Source organism: Uloborus diversus, chromosome 10, assembly GCF_026930045.1.
Source record: "Uloborus diversus isolate 005 chromosome 10, Udiv.v.3.1, whole genome shotgun sequence".
In the NCBI taxonomy this organism is placed as follows: Eukaryota; Metazoa; Arthropoda; class Arachnida; order Araneae; family Uloboridae; genus Uloborus; species Uloborus diversus.
In genome coordinates this window covers 102,929,341-102,952,231 of record NC_072740.1, presented here as the reverse complement: position 1 = coordinate 102,952,231, position 22,891 = coordinate 102,929,341, and the positions used below count along the sequence as shown (strand labels likewise).

Below are 22,891 nucleotides of genomic sequence, written 5' to 3'. Positions count from 1 at the left end.
CTAATTATAGACGTTTTGGACTTACGAGTACATTTTGAACAGCTAGAGAAAATGTTATTTATTGTGAAGTCCAAAATTTAAATAAAAACTTAACAAACATAAGAAAGAAAAACTGCGTAAGGTATTTAAGATCACACAATCCCCAGCCTTTACTTAAACCTTCAGTTAAACCACTATGAACGTAAAAAAAGTTATTGAACATTTTCAGGTGGTCAATTACTTTAAAGAAAAGATTTTTTAAGTTATGAAATTTTAAAATTTTATACTTTGTCCAAACTATTGGAGTATATGAATAAGCTGCTACTGAATCAAGTTTCTAAATTGTTGTTTAATAACAACAGCAGTATCATTTGAATCATATCACGCCATTAAACACAGCAAAGTTATAGATAAATCCTACGAATGATACTGAATACTCTCTAAATCTAAAGAAACAATGAAAGAGCAGTATGATTACATTTTATTTTTAAAGACACAAGTTTTAAATGCCATCGTACATTGGAATGCTAGTTTCTTTAGCTGTTGAAGAATTCAAAGGTGATAGGTCATGCTTACAATGAAAATTGCATTCAAGAATTTTAGAATCAAAGGCAACTTCCTTTTCAATCCAAAGAAACGAAGCCGTGCAGCAGAAAAAAGTTGACTTTAGTCACCTTTTATCCTTTTTAGACAATTTTCATTTCAAATTATTATGCCGTACCAAATTGGATTTCTTCAGTTGCAAAGTCAGTGCAGAGCTATTCATTTACAATTTAATGGTACTTCATTTGCGGATAATTTTACAACTTACGTGATGGAATGAGCAGCAATTTCATGTCCTTTCCTATGAAGCTCTTGGACAGCCGAATAGTTGGTGTATTTATGCGAGACGAAGAAAGTACCCTTGATTGTGCATCCATTTGGATTGTTGCGTCCTTCTCGGAAAATCCTTTCGTATATGTCAATATTGTTGTTGTTAACAGCATCATCAAAAGTAATGGTAATCATCTGAGGTACTGCATTGGGTTCAAGTTTTCCAGGAATCTGAGTTCCGTCAGGAGAACAGAAACAATCAGGGAGAACACATTGGTTTTGGTCACAAGGCGGAGCACGATTAGGATCTTTGTCTACGGCTGTAAAGAAAAAATAGGATCGAGGATTAGTTATGCGATTATTTTATAATTTTTAAAACTATAAAGTGCACCTGTTATCCCAATCGGCGTACCATATAATGGCCGTGTAAATTTCTGAAGAGTTTTTTTTTTTTTTTTGAAGTAGAGTGGGGGGATGAGGAAGAAACGAACTTTTTGAAAAGCGTAAGAATTTTTTCCCCTAAGCTTGCATTCCTAGATTTAGTGTTTCATGCTCTGTGTTCTATCTCACAATAGATGACTTTTGTTTCGTGCTGCTTATGGTTAAAACGTATTTTTCCTAAATATTATTTGTATCTAACTTTTATTGCTCAATTAGTGTTCATAGTTAAGGTACATGCACTATTGATAACGCATCAGTTCAATCATTGTTGTTGTTTTTTTTTTTAATTTCATAAATGTTCTATGTAAGATGATTTAAAAAATTTGTGTGTGCGTTTAGTGATTTGAAAAAAAAGCAACAAGCACTCAAGTGCAAAAGCTTGTATTCTTTTTGTACTTGAGTATAAATACTTTATTGTCTGAAAGTCGTAAACTTTTGAAGGCATAATTTATTTGCCAATGAAGAAGCTACAAAAATATTGCTAAAAGAGTTTTGTTTTCAGCAGAGAAAGATGCAAAATTAATTTAGAGGCATAAAGATGACTAATAAAATAAAATCCTGAAGCAATAGGATTACATTACTGCAAGCTGCTACAAAGTATTTTGATTGATAATATTTTTCCGAACTTCGATTAATAAGTTCGTTGCACTATCTGTGTTACAGATAATTTGCAATAATTAAAAAAAAAAAATTCCAAGGTTTGAAGTCATTAATTAGGTAAGTTATACTTACTGCAAGCATTTTCATCTGATCCATCAGGGCAATCTGGGGCACCATTACAAAATAATTCTTTCATAATGCATTCACCATTTCCGCAAGCCAGTTTCCCTTTCTCGCATATTGGTTCATCAGTGGCCAGAAGAGGAGTGGCCAGACGAGGTTCTGAAATTGACGAGTTAATACATAAGAAATTAGTATATTATTTACACTCAAGCAAGGGTTACAAGTGGCAAAATTTAAAGCAAATTCAGATGCTTTTTTCATGAGTCATCATTTAAATTGGTCTTTCAGACCAAAAATTTTCTACTCCTATTTTAAAATTTAAGAAAAAAAGAATTTGAAAATTTCAGTTTGTCAGAAGCAATCAAAAATTGTAGCCAGGTTTTGAAACATTCTTTTCCCTTTCCTCATCTCCTTTCTTTCGCTTTCTCTTCTTTTATTTTCTTTGTTTCCTACTTTTTTTTGTGTGTGTGTGAAACGTTTCGAATTATTATGCATTTTCTTGATCATTCTGTGCTTTTGACAGCTATAATTTTACTTAAATTTCAGTCTGTCTTTTCGAATTTTTTATTTATACTAAATGTACAAAATGAACTTCAATTAATCGCAGTATTTTAAACAATGTACTGTAATGCATGAAGCAATCATCAAAAATTAAATTATCTACGCAGTAAGAAATACCACAGCTGTAATATTAAATAAAATGATGGTTAAATTGTAATTTTAAAAGTAAAATGCTTATTTTGAAAAGTAGGCAACATTAAAAAGGGGGGTTAAAAATCTTTCGTATGAAGAAATTCTTAAGTTAGATAAAATTTAAAAAATATTCATTCATAATTTTAAGCATTTAAAATTGTTCTGAAAAATGCTCCTAAAACATACAACAGTAAAATAAAAATAATAAAATTAAAAACTTAAAAAAAACATCTTAAATTAATTCATTTAAATATCTGTGATATAAGAATATTTTAATTTTGACATGGTTCAAAAAGTAATTATTTATAATTAACACATCTAAGCGTTTAAAGTTAAATAATGTTCCAAAATTATTCAAAAAAATCAAAAACGGAAAGCACATTCTAAATAAATTTATTCAAATATATTTAGTATACGAAACGCATACGTTCGATATAATTTAAAGAATAATCATTCCTAATTACAGTATCTAAATCTTTTTTTCAAACAGATATAGAAATAGTAACAAGAACGAAAAATATATAATTCGAAAAAAATTGCCAAAAATAAAAAGAAATAAATAAAAATAAGTATGTACTATTTCTACATGCGAGGCAAGGCAACGAGAAGAAATAGTTCCAGATAAGCTATTTTTCCCCTCATAATTTCATCTTCATGGATTTCATTGGTTTCAGCTCAATGTAGGGGTGAATACAGCCTAGCATTTTAAGGAGAGTCATGCTGAAAAATATGGAGTTTTGGGGTACGAAGCATTTCCGACACTATTTGAATGTCAATAAAGTACAATTTAAAAAATGGCATAATTTCAAATATTTACTTAAATAATTTTTATAAACCTAAAAGATTATGGAAAACACTTACACTTATTTCATTACGTATTTGAATAAAATGTGTAATAACATATTAGCATGATATTCTGTATCCATCCATCCCGTATACAATTATTAAATTAAAATTACATTCAGTAATGATGGATGGATAGTATTGTCGACGGTTTGGGGGAGAGTGTGTCATGAACCCATGTCCCTTCCCCTGTATCTGGCGCAATGTATCAAGTTACTCGATGTCTACTAATCATAACGTAAATAGATTGAAAAATGCGAAACTACGGTAAAATTGAAAACAATAAGTTTATTTTGATTGCTAAAAAAAAAAAAAAAAGAAAAGACAGTTTCGTGTGAGACTGCTTGTGCTTCGTGATCATATTTCAAAAGAATAATTAACTGGTGGAGGATACCTTTAAGCTGCGTATTACTTAAATTTAATTTGAAATAATTTTATAAGAATGGATAAGATTGTTTCGTATGTGCGTTTACCGTCACGAAAATGAAATATAATGATGAATGTCGCAAAATATACACACAAACTTTATCCAAAAAATATATTAATAATTTATAGCTTAAAATCGAATATACCTTTTATACATATCTTATTAGTATTAGAAAACAGTTTAATCTTGTAAAAATTATTTACTAACAATGTCATTTGTTATTTAAAAAAGAAAAATATTGTTTAATAACGAATAATTTTATAAAAATTAAATTAAAACTAAGTAAGCAAACATTTAAGCAGTAAGTTACCACCCCCTAAACCAGTGCTAAAGGATTTACCATAACTATTCAATAAGTAAAAATTAAACTTACCTCTCTAAAAAGAACCTAAAATAATTTATTTAAAAAAAATATGAACAAATCGCAGTAACGATGATTTTCTTCTGAATTGATTACTTTATTGGCATATAACTAAATCCATTAATAATGACCTACCATAAATAACAAGCACATATTATATGCAATACTCATTTTGTTTTGAAAGAAGGCTACTTTCGGGATTTATTTATTTTTTTTCTTACAGTGGTTTGCTTCCTGATTGGAACTGAAAGGGGAAATTTACTTTTGTTTTGTTGCAAAATAAACCTCGAATTATCCGGCATGCCGGAAAATTCGAATTTAACGGCATGCTGGTCAACTTTGCTTTTTTTTCCGACATGCCGGATAATGCGGGGTAATACGGTATGTAAAACAAAGGTGGATGTGTGAAATAATTTGTAGCTAATGGTACTTCCGAAAGACTGAATTCTAAGTTTCACGCTTTGCAAATCTTAAGTTTTGCACATATTTAAGCTTGAATGCAGCAATTAAAAGCTGAAGCTCAGCATATCGTAAGGAATAAGTTCTACTTTTTTTTTGTAAAGCATAATCCCTATAAAGCATAAGTTAACATTAAGCTACTTTTTATGTATAGCTCTTTATGAAGCCGCTGCAATGTACTTTGCCGCACCTGCCTTTGTAAAGCGCTGCACCGCGCACTGTTCATCACTTCGCAAAGCATATGTAAAACTTAAGATTTTCAGTTTAAATTTTTTATTAATTTTAAGATCTGTGCTTTTACTACAAGTTTTTATTCTAGATTTTACGTCTCAGACCAGTGTTACAAAACTATTCACTTTTGGGGGAAAAAACCTTGTCGCAACAACATTTATCTATAGCATCAAACTTATTTATAGTCGTGACTTACTTTCGAGTTGTTGACAATTCTTAACATTGGCCTTCCAGTTGCAAGTTTGGCTTTCAATGTCAAAAGCTAGACCAGAAGGACATCGCAAAGCCAGGAGACCTTGCACTGAGCAACGGACGACATCTCGGCAATCTTCATCTGCTGTCAACCTAAAATATTCACTTGGAGATCGGTTTTTGCATAGTTCAGCATCATTTTGTGTATCTGCTGCTACTTGTCGTTTTACCACGGATTTAGCGTCCCCTGAAAAAAATATCAATTGTTTATTCAAAAATTCGTGTGAAAGTAAAGAAAGTAGTCAGTTATGATTGTTATTTATAGCCATGCAACACAAATGAAAGTAATCTCTAAGTAGAAAGTCTTCTCTCCGGCAATTGTTTCATGAGGAGAAAACTCGAATTTATATCTCTTCTTGCGCTGTAGAGAACGGTTGTAGTAAAAAGTGATCGTTAAGTAGAGGATGAAAATGAGCAATGTTTTTTTCAATTAGGAATAAGTATCACAATTATACCAAGAATTTTAGTTAGATTATAGATATTTCTATTAGTAGTCATTTCTTTATAATTACAAGCGTAACACCATACTCAGGAGCAATTTTTTCTTAAGACAGATTAAACCACCAATAACCCTTGTGGCTACGTAATATCTCTTAACAGTCGTAATATAATCTGAAAAGTGATGATAATTTGGCGTGAATAAAATGTATTTGTTTCCAGGGGAAACTCTGAAATTTAATCCCGGTAGCTTAATCAATTGTATAGTAGCATAATCGAGGACAAGTTATCACTAATTGAAAGGGGGATACCATTTGATAAATTTGTTCGTTATACTTGAAGTGGTTTTTTAATGGAAGTGGTGCTCTGGGAGGATTCTGTGTTTTGGGCTTTGTTAGACGGATGTACGAACGTTGTACGTTTGTTATGAAGGATGTGCGAACTGTAAAGTGATCGCAATTCGGCCTGAATAAATATATTTGTTTCTAGGGGAAAATCTGGTTAAGGTAATTTTATTATTGTATGGTAAGCATAACCGACAAATAGTCATCATTAATTGAAGGGGGAATAGTATTTGATGAATTTTGTTCGATATCGGATGTGGTAATTTAAACGGAAGTGGTTTGCTCTGAAGAAGTTAACTCTGTAATTTGGGCTGGGTTAGATTAAGAACTAAGGCTGTACGAACTCATATAAATTCATCAAATATCTGGGTAGAGTTTTGCTACACTACATTCTTCAGATATGCTGAGTTGGGTTTTCGAGCTTGCATAAAATTTGTTTTTACGTAGCATATTCAAAAAGCTGAAGAAAGCGCCGTGTTTTTATGCAATCAAACTTGCATTTACGTAGAGCGAGTAATATAACAAATTAATGTTATAACTGCAAATGTTTAGCGCCGCTGTGATACAATCTCGTAGATCATTTAACTCTCTGGGAAGAGGTGGTGCACAAAGAGCATCCTTTATTAACCCCTATAAGAAAAAACCGTAGGCTGTAAAATTAGTGGACCTAATCAGGGGGAACGTAAAAAATATTTTGCTCCATAATAGCATGTCGCTTGTAACTGATGCAGTTATTCAATGAAACTGGCGCTACAGCATGGTACGGTTCTAGAAAGCTCGAGTGATTATTGGTCAAAACTTTACAGCCTCCTCTTTTAAATACATGTGACAGAATTCAAATACAACATGTAATGCAGAAAATATAGCAATTTGAAATTTTGTACATCTTTTTTGACTCACCCTCTACCAATTGGAAAGCAATTTCTTTTTGTTAATTTGCAAAGATTGTTTCTGGGATATTTAAATTTTTTTGTAATGGTTAAACAATGCAAGCATCTGTTTAGGTAAGAAGTTTGTATTCCTGTAACGATTCCAACTGTAATATTCACTTTTCTAGAATGAGGTTCTGTTTTATTTTTAACGCCAATGCTTCTTTCGTGACGCTAACTTTCTTTCTTATATGCAAGAAACCTGTTAAGAATAATATTTCAACTTGGTCATTAAGACTGAATTAAAATTCATTACTACTGCTAATCTGTTAGTCAAGCATTTTTAATGTCTAGTTCACGCACTTTCAAGCAAACAACAAAACAAATGCTTTAAACCTGTTTTAAATGTTGTCAAATGATGCTAACAAGTTCATTCATTCTTTTCCACTTTATTTTCAAGCTGGGAAAAATATTTTGAAAGAGACGATCTAAATATAAGCCATTCATAGCTTCCTTTCAGCAAGCGAGTATCCTTTTTGAGAAGGATTTTGTTTATCTTACGCATTGTATAGCTAATTATTTTCTATCTATTTCTTTATATTTGTTACACAGGTTTTATTATTTTTTTATTCAAACAAGTTGTTTTTCCCTGGAATGAAAATACTATAAGTTTAAAGGCAAAACCGAACAGAAAAAAGCATAACTGAAGCATTTTGCCATAGGTTCATTAGTTTAGTTATGACTACGGAAGAAAAAAAAGATCTTCATTAATATCAATCTGATTTATTTTTGTTGGAAAACTAGAATTGCAATTGATCCAGCTCAACTTGGTTAAAGAATTTTTTTCATAAACTTGTATGTGTTAATACAATTAGTCTTGAGTTAAAATAAATGAAAAATGTCCTTTATCCCTGCTTAACTGATTCATTTGGTTTCACCTTTATAGGCTGTTTCCAAATTTTTCACGCGAAACGAGGTCTGACAATACTTATCCAGAGGAGCAATAATTACCATGGAGTATTGTCGCATTTCATCTGAGAAGCAAAGAAGAATAAAATTTGGATTTCAATCTGAATTTACAACAGGTTTGCCGATACAAATGAACAATACCAAAAGTTGCGCAAATTCACTAATTAGAGCTGTGATTATCAACCTGTGGTCCATGGACCACTAGTGGTACGCAAGCAATTCTCATGTGGTTCAAAAACAGTTAGTGAAAATTAATGTTTATCATTTATAAAGTTGTAATTAAATCTATTTTAAGAACATTTTTGGATTTAACTCATTCACCTAGCATACTTGTTGTTAAATGATATCTTTATCGTATGTGGTCGCTTAGAAAGGTACCAAGTGCTCCTCAATAGCTGAGATCCACTGATTTAGAGAAAAACTTAAAGCAAGTGCTCAAAAGAGGCATTTAAGCGTGTTGCTAATTTAAAACCTGCACGATGGGTAAAAGTCTGACTTTGATTTCCTACTGAATCATATCTGAACAAATGAGGACTAATGTTCGAAAAGAGAACGCATCCTGTTTCAAAAATGTTCAAGAGGTGAAAAAAAGAGGGAGAGAATTAGTCTAACAGAAAAATCGTTTTATCATGTATTCTGAGTACAAAACTGAGGATAAAGGCATAACAGATTATGTTTCAAAGTAAGAAATTTTCATATAAAAAAATCAAGATATATCGCGATTTCAATTTTGGATACGTATCGTTTTGTTAGAAAAGTGAGAAAATGGGTTCTTTGAACGAAAACCATAATGTGGATGGCCCCAGCTTTAGCAAACTCTAATATATCACCACCTCATAGCCTCATACCGAAGTATTTAACTCTAAATTTAGTGGATTAAAATTCGGAGAATTTGAACTCGAGTACATTTGAAAAAAAAAGTTTTCATTAAACAACGTTCAATCAAAATATGTTCCCTTTTGTTCGAAAGACTCTGAAAAATTTTAAGGGACTGTTTTTTTACCTTTTCAAAGAAAAGCCAAATTTTACCCTTGAATAAACTACTACTTGTTCCGTTTCGACTTAGACTAAGGGCTTCGAATAAGTTCATCGGAATGATGTAGAAAATGTCAAAAAAAAAATTTCTTTAAAAGGTGCCCCTGTTCTTTTTGACAGATTACTCCTAAAATATGACTGCTGCTTTTACTATAAACTTGCCAACGGTATATTTACTTCATAGTATTGCTTAGAAATTATACTACGAGGCGCTGGTGAAAATGACTTTCAGGGCGTTGACTTGCTCATGTTGGCCGCATTTTCTCTCTTCGAGTGGAATGCGACTCTATGTTTCATGGTAATTACTACTCGTCAGGATGGATACCATCACCTCTTTCATTAAAAAAAAAATGAATCGCCCTATACACAAAAAACTTCTCCTCACGCCGAAGCTTTCAATTTTGCTCTCAACAAATTCAGTTATTTGGTTATTAATATTTATATTTTTAACTTCTTATTATGAAACGTATGAGAGTTTTTGAACGATTATTTTAGCTGTAGAACTGAACTAAATTTGGCTTTAAATTTGATTTTATTCTTAACTGATATAGCCTTCCAGAACTGTCCATCAATCCCAATAAATCTTTGAACATACATTAAAAACTTCGCAACCTTCTACAAACTTAAAAAGGATGAAGTTGAAGCACCAATGACAATAATAATAATAGCAGCAATATGTTTTCCTTATTTCAGTATACAAGAATCTGTTCTCAATAAAATTGAATAAAATACTACTTGATTAGGCAAAATATTTGTTCACATGAATCAATCTCAAACAGTTTAGACTAACGAGTTTTTCTTGTGTTACTGCTGACACTGACTTAAAGCTAAATAATTTATTGCGTTCATAATTTTATGCATGTTATTTTACTGAATTTAAATGCTTTGATGCTAATATTAGTAATAGCAATGTGGCACTGAAATTGCTAAAAAATATTTTTTCTTGAAACAATAATTGATAGCGAACCATACGTTCATCACTGCTAATTATATGTTCAAGAAAAAGTAAAAATTAACCTTTTAAGAATCATTATGGGACATACATATCCCCTAAGTTCAAATTGATATTATAAGTTATTAATTACAAATAATGTCTGCATTACATTTTTTCATGTTTTTGAGCCATTACAATCATAATAGTTTAAAAAACAAACTAGTTTTTTTTTTTTTTTTGAAAACACCACAAACACCGATTTTCTACAGCAAAGCTTATGTTCTCAAAGGTTTAATAGTCTAAAGAAGGGATTCTTAAAGTGAGAACCGGGCAGCTCCCTGGGTGCCTCAGAGAAAGACGAGAGATGCAACGAAGTGTTTTATCAATATTCCCAGGGGTGCCCCCCTAAGAGCAATGGTGCACCCCCGTAAATGTCGCGAAGACCCCCCTCCCAAAAAAGAGAAAAACACCCCTCAAAACAACCCCTCCTGAAAATTTAAAAGCGCAGTCTGCCCCATGATCCCCTCCCCCCCCCCCCCAAGTGGGCTCCCCTGATATTTCATACGTATTATAAAAAGACGAGGGTGTCGTGAGAAAATCTTAATGCTCCAAAGGGTGCAGCTAATCAGAAAAAAATAGCAACCCTGGGTCCTGGTCCAAAGCAATTGCTTTTAAACTTGAAATATTAATACGATTAAAAGTTCGAAAATGATCTCATGAAAATAATAATAAAATATTTATTACCAATATTTTTAAATCATAATTTTTAAATAGTAATTAAATATTTAGTACAGCACTAGCACAATTCTGCAAAGTTAATTATGCAGGTTCCCGTGAAACATGTAAAAAAAACTTCTTTTTATCAAGGATTTCAAAACAAGAGTAGACGAGAGAAGCAAATATCACTATCTGAACATCTTCACGTGTGTTTAAATGAGCTTGTTATTCAACTGTAACCAGACAGTATTGAAAAGTTCTGAATAAGAGGCGTTTTCAAAAGCATGTTTTCAATTGTTATATTTGTTCTGCCAAGAGGAGATGGTGTAGAATAAAGACTTAAAGATAATCGCACATTGACCCGGTTCGATTTCTTTAGAAAGGCGACCTATTAAGCCGAGAACCGAAAAGATCCAAGTTACTTCTGGCGATTAAGAGAACAATTAATGATTGCGTAATTATAGAAGAAAGATTAAATAATGTTTGAGCGCATCACGTAATCGTATTTGGAGATTTTATGATAGAAACGAAGAAGCTCAGGATTTAGCATATTTTTATCAATAGCATATGATGAGTCATGATTTCAAAGAGAAGAGTTTTATTTAACACGTTAAATGCATTTATGAAGAACTCCCAATCAGGCCACGCGTGCAGTTCAAAGGTATTAAAGGACAATTGCTTTTCTACTTGGAGAAGTTCAAATAAATCCATGAAAGTATTTCCCAAATAATATTTAAGTATATTAATTATATCATCCTTACTTACAAACATTGACATTTTTTAATTTCATATCAAATTTCATAATGTCAGTCTCCGATGAAACCCACGGTTTGACCGGAAATTTCATCGTCACGCAACCTGAACGAAAAGTTCAGTATCAATCACTGGTGACTGGCATGACACTTAATGTGTTAATCTGTGACATAATCCTTCGTATTTTTACACTTGCATGTCATTAACGTTCATTATCGAACTTGAATAACATGCAAGTGTAAAAATGTGTTATTTGAATTATTCAAATGCGAACTTAGTTAAGTAATAATTTTTGGTGCATACAAAAGTTTTTCAAAGCAGTTAAATTTTAAATGATCTATTCTGAACGTGTTGGTTTTAAAGATTTTCTTTGATTAGAATTCAGAATCGTACAGTGTTTGAGTTATGAAAAAGAAATGGATAACCATTTTTCGACTATAATGCGCAGTACCATAATACTATATTGCAGTAAACCTTCAAAAGTGTCTCATATATTTAATTCAACTATATGAACAAGATCATGCTTTTTTTTGCAATGACATTTGCTTAGTTCACGATGCTAAACGTGCGAATAAACCTGGCATTATGAATAATATACTATATTTACAGAATATTATTATGAATAATGTTCTGTAGATATAGTATAACTTCGATTTAACGATTTCTTAAAGTTAATAATACATTTCATTGGTCTGAATTTAACTGCATTGAATGTATATGCTCTTCGGTTTAACGATATCCTTGATTTCACGAAAACTTTTTCCATTCGATTGGCAATCGTTAAATCGGGGTTATACTGCAGCTGATTAGGTGCGAGCCGGGGTAAAACAGCTACACTTTATGCCGAAATAAAATGTCAAAACGTGGAAAAATATTTCTAACTTTTCCACTAGATGTAGCAGCAGTCTAAAACTGCTACATCTCTTGGACATGCCAGAAATAATTTTTCCCATCTTATTTCGGCACATAAATGCAGCTTACCCATTCCTCCCTATTCTCCCCTACTATCGGGGAAGACAACCTCTCCAATTCCATATAGTTTCCCAGTAATCAACCATGCATGTTTGTACATAAAATGCTCATAGAGCAATATCCATCATACACCCATGTAATCTCCTGCAAGGCAATTTACTGTGTTTCAAAAAACACATTTGACAATTGCAATCCTACTCATTCTAGCGTATCAATCGTTTTATTTCCTCACAACGAGCCACGAAGTTTGACTAAACAACCTAACAGGAACAGAAACCTTCCAGGAGAACATCATTGTTGTTGTTACTTAGCATGCATATATTGATGAACGAGAGACTTATCGTTTGGGCAATGAGCTTTCTTTCGTAAACGAAAGTACAATAATTGTCACTGTTTTTATTGGTCGAGCCTCCAGCATAATGACATGCACGTTTGTTGTCTGGTAAGGCGTCGGCAAATTCCGAAGTTGTGTATTGTTGGTGATGGTATTTTGCGTGGTTTTCGAAGCATGACGTCAAGTGAACGCGGAACCACGACGAATCTAAAGCGTGCCTATGTGGGTCAGGGTGAGAAGATGATCGTAGTGAGAGGTGGAACCCGTCTTTCGAGTCCAAGCTGGATTCGAATGGGGACATTCGAAAAAGCCCGGCTGGCCTCGATTTTAGACGTTACGAAGGAGAAATAAGAATGACGAACTCGCCCGAGGCTGAAAGATCACGAGCAGATATTTTCCAATAAGCTTCACAAATCAAAATAATTTCTACAACTTTCAATTCCATCTAATAAGCAGTTATACTTTTCAGATTTAGCTTCAACCGATTGTTTACTGAAACGTTTCTAGAAAGTAAATTGCATGCAAGTTCTTAATTGTTCTTCTATTCGGTGCTTCATGTAATTTTGAACGTTATTTGTAATGCAACAGATAAAAATTCTCAAAATTCTCAACCGGAAAGAAAGAAGAACCTTGTACTTATTCAGTCAATGACAGAACTGGAATTTCAGAGAGTTTCACCTTTAATTGCCTTTCACGAATTAAACATTAACTTATTAAAACATAATTTGACTTCCTTGTTTGTATTTAGGAGAATGTTGTTGAGATTTAGGTAATGTAGGGAAAACGCCCGACAAATGTTAAAATTGCCAGATTCAGTGAATAAAACACAAAACAGATCTTTCAAATTTCCACTTTTTAGAATTCCTTTGTGCATACAAAATTCATTTTAACTCAAGCATGACATGAAACTAATTCGCAGAATAACTCTGTCAATTGAATTTGCAATTTTAGTATTTTGTACACCATCTCTGATATCGAGCGGAAAATTTTATCAGCAATTTTTGTGTTTTTTTCCTTAGTTTAAAATTTCACTGAAATACCATGGTTATTTCAATGGTTATAAAAATGATACATTTCATATCAGAATATGGTTTATCTTTCATTTTTTTATGGTGAAAAGTTTTAATGTTAATTATTTTCAAGGAACATCAGAAAAATGTTTAGTTAAAAAAGTGAGGAGAGCATTGCTTGTTTTATCTTCACAAATCAATAAATTAATTTTTGAAAATTAAAATGTGTCAAAAGTTATGGGTATTGCCGCTTTTTCGCTACTAAAATAATAAGTAAGCAAATTAAGTGGAATCGACTAAATTCTTGAATTAGGATGTCAAGGAAGTCCCATGGAAGGATTTTGGTGAGTAATTAATGTTGTGCTGGAAAAACTCAATTTGTTTTCCTAATTTCACATTCCACTGAAACACCGAGGTTATTTTCCTTAAAAAATAAATCATTTCTTATCTGAATATGGTTTGTCTTTCATTTTTTTTACGATGACAAACTTAAAAGTTAATTATTTTCAGGGAACGCTTTAAAAAAGTTTAGTTCAAAAGAAGAGGAAAGCATCACTTGTGTCACCTTTTTTCATCCACTAATCACTATTTATACATCTCTTGACCCCTCTGGGATTTTCAAAATTACGTTTGAATAAAAAGAAAAACTGCAGCTTATTCGATAAAAAAAATGAATACTTTCAAAGTTTGTTTTAATAACTTTTCAACGAAATTTGGTTGTTGTCTTGTGCCAGCCAGGCTGGCAATTTGGGGGGCGCTGCTTCACTTTTCCAACTGTTCCGTAATTTGGTTCAAGTCCGACTTCCACAGTACACACATGCCATAAGGACCCGTTTATAGGGTAAACAACCATTCACAGCACAACACATTCACACAAAGAAAGGACAAGGACAGGAGAGACAAAGAACATCCATACCCGGGCCAGGATTCGAACTTGAGGCCTCCCCATCGCAGTCAGACTTCTCTGACCACTAAACAAAGTGGCCGACATAAAATTTAGTAAAAATATATATATTTTTAAATATATTTAAAATACCTTTTAAAATAAATCCCTTTAGATTTTTTTTTTTTTCAAAAGTTCTCGAAGTTGAATAACCCACTGACATACCACCATAAGACACCATAGTCCGTAATGGCACATGAAATGAATGAAAGCTTGAAGAACTTAACCGCAATGGCATTTCAATTGACGTTTCGGTCACATCAAAATCTAAAATCGCTCTTGAAATGAGGGACGTCTCCCGGATGTCGTTGTATGTCAAGTGGGTTAAATTTATTGCGAAGTTATGATAACTAACTATTTTTTTTTTCAAAGTTAAGAGGTTAAAGTACTTTATGTGCCCTTCAACTTATCACAGCATTCTCTTACGTTGTTTTATGATGCAAGTAATTCGATTATTTTCAAAGTAGCATTTAAATATCGATTTCCTATTTCATTGGGCTATACACGTGTAAATGTATTTTTATTCTGTTGATGTCTAAATTCAGGAAATAAATATCACACTACCTGAATTCTGGTTTGCATTTTAGCAGGAAAACATGTTCCTTGGCTCCCAGGCTCGAAACTTCCTCCTGTCCGAATACAGGAAGCTGACCTCTTGTTGTATTTCCTCTTGTAAAAGTGAAATGAGAATGAAGATTTTATTTGGAATATGGGGTGTGCGATGGGAATGCCTCGAGACAAGAAGTCGTTTTGGGATAATTAGATCTAGAAGATAATCGGCGAAAGTATTTTTATTGCGCGAAATTGATTTGTAGCGTCTAATAATTTTATAGTGCTTTATAACTTGCTCCAGTGCTGTGTAAAATGGAAATAAAAAAGGAAAAAAAGAAATACTTCCCACGATTATTTGCAGTTCATACTTCATTGAGTTTAGTTTTGTATAATCAAAATGTAATTACTGTTCAATTACATATAATTTCACTGAAACATTAAAGTTCATCTCATCCACATTTTTTTTTCTCACTTTTGTTTCAATATTTGATACTATCACTTTTAACCTATAGTAGCTGTAAACTCAAATGCAAGGCAACATAATTCACATTGATGTATTTGCGTCAAAACATTAATAGCTGTTTTCCGAGACAGCCCGCGATTTTTTAATGAAGTTATAATAGTTTATTTATTTTGAAATTCAATTAACTAGTGCGAAATGTTTTTTAACGTGTTCCTTTTTCAGAATAGAAATAAGTTTTTTTTTAATAACATGACTTTTTTAGTCGGTCAGTAACATCAAAGAATGTGTTATTCAAGGAATGAAGAATGTAATTGCGATCTGGGGGGGGGGGAATAAATACTTTTCTTTGACGTAAAATTACAAACAACGGAAGGGCGGAGACGCAATACGCAGTCCCACTAGAAAAATAACAATATATAACCGAAGAATTCTTGGATGTTTCTAATTTTTCTGCTGGAAGTGTTGGATATTAATTAATCCTTCACAAGACTACTTTTAAATGGCATATCAATATTAATCGAGTATTAAGAGCATTCAAACAATTACGCATATGCTTTTACTTATTCTGAAAAATTTCGGCCATTCTACCTCTTAACACCCGTTTTAAATAAAGTAGTAGTGATGATAGAGAAAATGAACATAAAATATGACACAGAAAATACGGTTTTTATAGCGTCTTTCAATCGATAAAGCTGGTTTCAAAACGGAAACAACAGCAACAAAAATTCTCTCAAAGTTCCCCGATTAATTTTCTTGACTTCCAAAATAATCTTATTTCAACAATGTGATAACTGTAAGGAACAGCAGTCAAAAAATGCGTCTCGAATTTCTTTCGAATGTGTTAAGTTTGTAAGACTACAAATGAGTAATTTATCAATGGGAACCTATCCACTTTTTAGAAAATTTAATTTTATGACATTTTCTAAATCATTCAGATGACCTTTATCAAATCACTTACTCTCAAGAACTCCAAACGTGGAAAATCCTATTTTATTTAAGAGTAAAGTGATTTTTTGATCAAAAGGTAACAAATTCGTCCTCTGCACGTTTTATTTTGAACAAAAGGGGACATATCCTGAAAGAATCTGCTGTACAAAGAATTTTAGATCCAAAGAAACACATGTCCAAAATCCTCAAATTTTAATCCACTACTTTTAGGTTCACGTACTTCGATAAGAGAATATGAGAAGGTGAAATATTAGAGTTTTAGTGAAATTCGACTTTTCAACATTCAGGTTTTCCTTCAAAAGGGCACAAATCCAAAACTAAGATGGTGATATCTCCTTGTTTTTTTGACACAAACATTTCTTACACTAGGCCATGATTTGCTGTGATTTTGTGCTCAATTCTGTACCCAGAAAAGTTGATAAAACTATTTTGCTCTTACCCTAATACATTTTTCTCAGCTAATGAACATTTTTGGAAAATGGATATGTTCCCTTTTGATAAATTAGTCCTCAAATAATGCAGTAATTTTTCTTGTGGTACGTCTAAAGCCAAGTCTACTCATAATAGCGTTTGAAAAGGACCCTTCTAAACGCATTGTTACAAAATAAGTCTCGTGTAACAATTCAACTCTGATTTTATGGTCTAGTAATATACAGACTTAAAAGTGAACTTAAGAATTGACATGGAAAATCATTTTTGATACTTATTGCTCCCTTCAATCTCTGTTTCCTTCCAAACGGAAGAAACAGCAACAAAATTCATTTCTCACAATGTTTGTGTGCCACTATGAGCAAAGATAAACATTGAAAACGGTGCTTATTACATTTGATGTTGTACCTGGACAGTATAAATATTGCAAATGCAGATCTTAAAAATATTCCTTACATAAAAGTGCGTACACACCCAAAAAAAATTGCGCATGAGTTGCGAGTTTTCGTACGCTGATACGTTTTATAGAATGATGTAAATGATTAACATTTCAGCAGAAATGTAATTTGTGGGTGCTTTTGCACCAAACGTTAACATTTGCTTTTGCACCAAACGTTAACATTGTGCCGCAGGTAGTTGTTAGAAGTTACTCTAATTAACGGCAAATTGGAACCAGACTACTACTTGTGATACTTTGAATTTTCAAAAAAAAATGCCTTTAGACTCATTCGTTGCCACTAAAGTGTCTGAGTTTGCAATGGGACGTGTTATACGCTTTACAGAAGCAGTTTTGTTGAACCGACATATGAGGCAACATTTCACTCAAAGCAATATGATAGCTGCACGGTCTTGGCAACACCAGAAAAGGCATTGCCAGCTGCCGCAAAGGTTTAGGACACTTCCTCATCCCAAATGCACTAGAGGGTTCAGAAATTGAAAGGACCGCAATCCTTACACCAACCGTCGCTATCCTCTATTGGCGAACAAAGCAAGTGCCGTCTGCCTTTCCCTAGATATCAATAAAACTAAGCAGTGTCCAACTGCAGGCGTTTGATCTTCAGTGATGAATCTCACTTTTTTCTCATCATCAGTTCTATGACACTATGCTGCTTCTTAATGCCGATGATCCCTTTATACGTATATGGAGACAGAATGGTTAGTGGTTCAGTTCAGCGTTTGGTTTTAAGAGACACACTGCCATAACAGCTTTTCTCCACAACACCTTACCTCTTAGCTTTCAGCCTTAGGTTTAAGAGGTGGGGTGTTGCGGAGAAAACCTGTGATGGCAGTGTGCCCCTTAACACTAAAAGATGAACTGAACCACTAACCCTTCTGTCTCCAGATATAAGGGATCATCGGCACTGAGAAGCAATATAGTGTCACAGAACTGATGATGAGAAAAAAGTGAGATTCATCACTGAGGATCAAATGCCATAACAGCTGGCAGAGGTGTCCATCCTTCCCAAGAACGAGACCCCGACCCCTTTAAATTTCAATGGAGCAGTCTATGCCATGACTCCCCCCCCCCCCTCCCCCAGGTGAGCCTCCCTTACAGCTGGTATGACAGTCTAGGAAGGAAACTGCTGAGACAGCCGATTACCTTTATGACCCTATTCACCGGCTGAGTTGAACTATAGTAAGAAACCCGAACCGTCAATCGACCTCTTCTTCAACCAATCAGAAAGTTTCACTAGGTGGCATAATTCATATTACGATTCATAATGATTCCATGTATTCGAATATATCACAATCAAAAGCTTAAATTTAAAATTACGAAAATAAAGTGCAAATATATGGGTAAAAATATCTCATTTGCACTAATGGATTAAGCATAAATAATTTTAAAGTTCCGTAGTTTTGATTTTATAGAATTCTGCAATGAGGGGAAAAACTGTTTAAGTTTTATTTAATGATACATAAATATATGGTGTTTTATGACATACAATAATACTTTAGTGATATTTAGATAGATTGCACATGCACCAGCGTTGTAAAGAATTAATATGCATGCAACTTAGATTTTTTTAATGATGCAAAAAAAGAGGGAGGACAAAGCGGCAAAGCAGAAAAGCATGGTTAATCTCGAATACATTGCAAGAATAATTATAAACACGTTTTGAGGAAGGAGGAGAGAATGACCACATATTACAAAAGACTCGTTCAACTTTTAGCCTGTCCTGCATAATGTTTTCTTACGTCAAGGTAAATAACTATTGAAGAGCACAAAAGAGCCTGTTTCATTAAAAACAATTTGCTTTTATGTAATACTATTGCTAAGTATTATTATGTAATGCTTAATACTATTGCTGACAGCGTGGGTTCATTTCTGTAATTGAATCTTTTACTATCGAAACATTATTTGTAGAGTCTCTTATTGGAATAGCTGCAAAAAAAAATTATTCAAGTATATTTTGGAAATCCGCTTTTATTCAGTTTTTTGGATTAATTTTAATCAAAATGTGTAAAGCATTTTGTATTGCATTTAAATAAACGATAATTTTTTATGAGTCAGGTACATATAATGCAACCATTTCATCAGCTAACACTAGTTTAAAAAAGAAACGTGCAATTTATTTTATGAAGTAGAGAAACATGAAGATAAAATTTTTACAAAAAATGTTGGTTATATGAGAATTGAATTAAAACAATTTACATTCTAACTCTATAATATTGATTCACATGAAGTGAGGTCGATTAAATGACAGGTAACATATTTAATTATTTTTAAGCAATAAAAATACTCCGCAATTTCTTCACTAACATAAAACCGTGCAAAGAAAATGTTTTTACTGAACTCTTTCTTTTTTCTTTGTGAATTCTTCCAATTTCTAACAGTAAATACAGAGAATGTAATATTCCCTCTTTAATACGAACATGCTTTTTCCTGTGATAATTCGTTTAAAAAAGAGTCCCAGTGAGTATTTCAATAACAGAATAAAAGAGACTTAAAACTGACTTTCTTAAGTTGTAATATATTGGAAAATCTATTGTTTTTCTTTTAAAAGAAGTTTCTACATTTATGTGAACTCACTGCTAACTTTTAATATTGGCAAAGTTCGAACTAGACTTTGAGATTATTTTCTGACGCCGAGATTTAGGGAGAACCTGAACTTGATTTAATAAGGATAGTAAATTTATCGTACAACAACTGTGAGAAATAATTATCTTTGGGGTAAAAGTATAGGTAAAAACCAGCAACGATAAACAATCAGAAGTATGCAAGACATTGCTAACATTTGATTTGGTAAAATTTGTTGTATGTCTGTACGTCCACCATCTCACAGCATTCTGCACTGAGACGGAATTTAGATTCCCGAGGTCCTCAAAAATCAGGTCTGCGATTGTTTTGCATAATTATGCCTGCTTAACGTAGTTGAGTTTGCTTTTACGGACAAATATGGTTTCATAGCGTAAAAGTACTGAATATAGGAGTACTCTCTGTTTTACATCTAATGTAACTAAGAAAAAATAATGTTGAGCACAATAATTCAATATATTCAACTGGCTTAGGATCATTTCAGTGCACAAGTTTAAAACTCCTATAACGTAGTACCACAAAAAAAAAAAAAAAAAAAAAAAAAAAAAAAACGCATAGAAAGCAACTATTTGCATTTCAGACATCAATTATTTGAACTTCAAATAATTTAATTTCTGTTTCGGATTACCGGCACCGTATATGCCTATAAAAATGCCTATTTAAGGTATTTTTGACCCCGAACACAGTTTTCACCCCGTCATTGTTCCGAAATAATAACCCTGCTCAATACACACACACAAAACCATTTTCATCTTCACTTTCACTTCTCTATTGTTAGTATTCTGATAAAGAAACTTCGGCACATACTGCTTTATTTTGCTCGATATTGCGCTCTACTTGATATTGTGCAGTTCGCCAGCTTGGTTATTATTATTTCATTATTCAAACCATGCATTAATTTTGCTTGAAATCCGATAAATACTAAAAAAGTACGTGTCCATAATATGAATCAAAGTTTTCCAACTATCATTTTTCAAAAACACATTACATACCTTTTTTCAATGGTTTAAACTATTGTTTCTCAACAAACGAGATAAGTTTCCTTTACATTGGAACCTTTGCTCTCAAAATGTACAATTTATTTCAACATTCATATATTAATAGAGCAAAAGTATTATGTAATTCATGAGCAAGTTACAAGAGGTTGACTTTGGATGTCCCGCACGTGACGCACGCAAATAAATGAATTTTCAAATGATAAAATTGTTTAACAAACATATAACTGTGTCAGGGCTTTCCTTGTATCAAATTTAAAGACTAAAAAATATGCTTACCCCTGTTTGATTAAAATATTAAGAGATATGACAAAATGTTGATGAAATTAAAACGTCTTTTTGTCCCGACTCGAATGACTCGAAGCATGCTTGAATAAAATCACTTTTGTTTGCTGTAGGAGTAATATTATAGTCAAAGGTCAGGGAGAAAGAATACACAATTTACTTACTTACTCAGTGGTTTTATATTCTAGGATTGTATAATATTTCGATTCGCCTAATTATTTCTTCTTTGATAGAATCGGCAATTAACATTTGATGAAATCGGTAATCAGCATTTTAAATGAAAGTGTTTGTTTAGCTAGAAGAAGAGTCGATTACTTGAAGGAAGCTGAATGTGAAATTAAGGATTTATTTTAATCTCAAAAGAAATGAAAAATGAAGAAACTTTCTCAGGGCCGGTGGGGGGCGGGGCGGTGGGGAGCCATGTCAGTCTAATCGAAAATTTGGCCCTTCGAGGAGACATGCTCGGAATCGGAGTGGTATAAATTTTTTAGTTTCTATCTGGTTGAGGGAGCTCGGCGATCAAATTGAAAAGGCGCCTATCTAGGCTCTTGGCGGCCTTGTACTTGTTATGAAAAACCACAATATTAATGGAGACGACAGGTAGTAACAAAATAAAATCTCAGCTTTATCATGGCTTTGAGAATAAACTTCATATGCTATTAATTACTTTTTTAACTGCATAATTATTTTATAAACAATACATCAGAAGCCTCGTCCAAGCGGGTACGGGGGAGAGTAAAACACTCTCTCTCATGAAGAAAAAAATTAATTAGTTCATAAAAACTGAAAGCGTCTCTATGAGTCTGTTTAATAACGTAGTCTTTGTGTTCTAATCATTATCACAATGTTTCAAATTAATACCACTCGTTGTTAGAGCATTGTATAGGGATTAGAATAAAATTAGTTTAAAATGTTAAAAAGGATATTTTACCTAGTAAATTAATACACAATGTTTCTGCACTTTAAAGCAAGTTAATTGGGTTTAAGGACTCCAACAAACATTTTAAAATAACCTTATGAGAACTTTTTCATTAAAAATTGTACGAGGGGAAAGGGGACACTTTTTACTCTCCTATGTTCCCTCCAAAAACTATTTCTGTATTTGCCCCTGTAATAAATAATCATAAATCGAATTCAACGAAGTGGAAATTTCATGAAACACTAAAGGAGTGTAGGGAAGCGGGAAGGGGGTTTGGGGAGCTTAGTGCAGAATGCAGAAAGGGGGAGGGGCGTTTTCTAAGAGATTTAATATTAGGCTTACCATTTTTATTACATCGCAGATTTACTCTTCCTCATCAACTAGTATACCTGCACTTGATAGTTTTCATTTTCATAAAACTGAAATGTATACCAAGTTTTATCAAATTGCTCATTATTTTGTGTTTGCCAAAATACATTTAACTTTTCTCCAAATTTCGGAGAAAGCCAATACAGTACCTAAACGTCCTTTACAAACTGTCTTACATCGCTCTGTTATAGCTACCGATCCAAAAGGTAAATTATTTTCATTGTGATTTTTTTCGTTAATTTCATTGTATTGTGGTTGATTAATTTTAATGCCTCTAGACGTTAGTTTCTATTTCTTCAAGACGCAGCAAGCTAAATGATAAAATAATCTCTTCTATCTCTTTGTAAAACAAAC

General features: G+C 32.7%; 1 protein-coding gene across 1 annotated transcript in view; it reads right to left on the bottom strand.

The window, feature by feature from the left end:
- Positions 1-22,891, bottom strand: part of LOC129231788 (chitin deacetylase 1-like) — a 45,113-nt gene that overhangs the window by 1,332 nt on the left and 20,890 nt on the right. The window contains exons 2-4 of the mRNA XM_054866153.1: positions 5,167-5,409; positions 1,966-2,115; positions 791-1,112 (exon numbers count right to left, since the gene is read on the bottom strand). Coding sequence (XP_054722128.1) covers positions 791-1,112; positions 1,966-2,115; positions 5,167-5,409 — 715 coding nt within the window. The remainder of the gene's footprint in view (positions 1-790; positions 1,113-1,965; positions 2,116-5,166; positions 5,410-22,891) is intronic.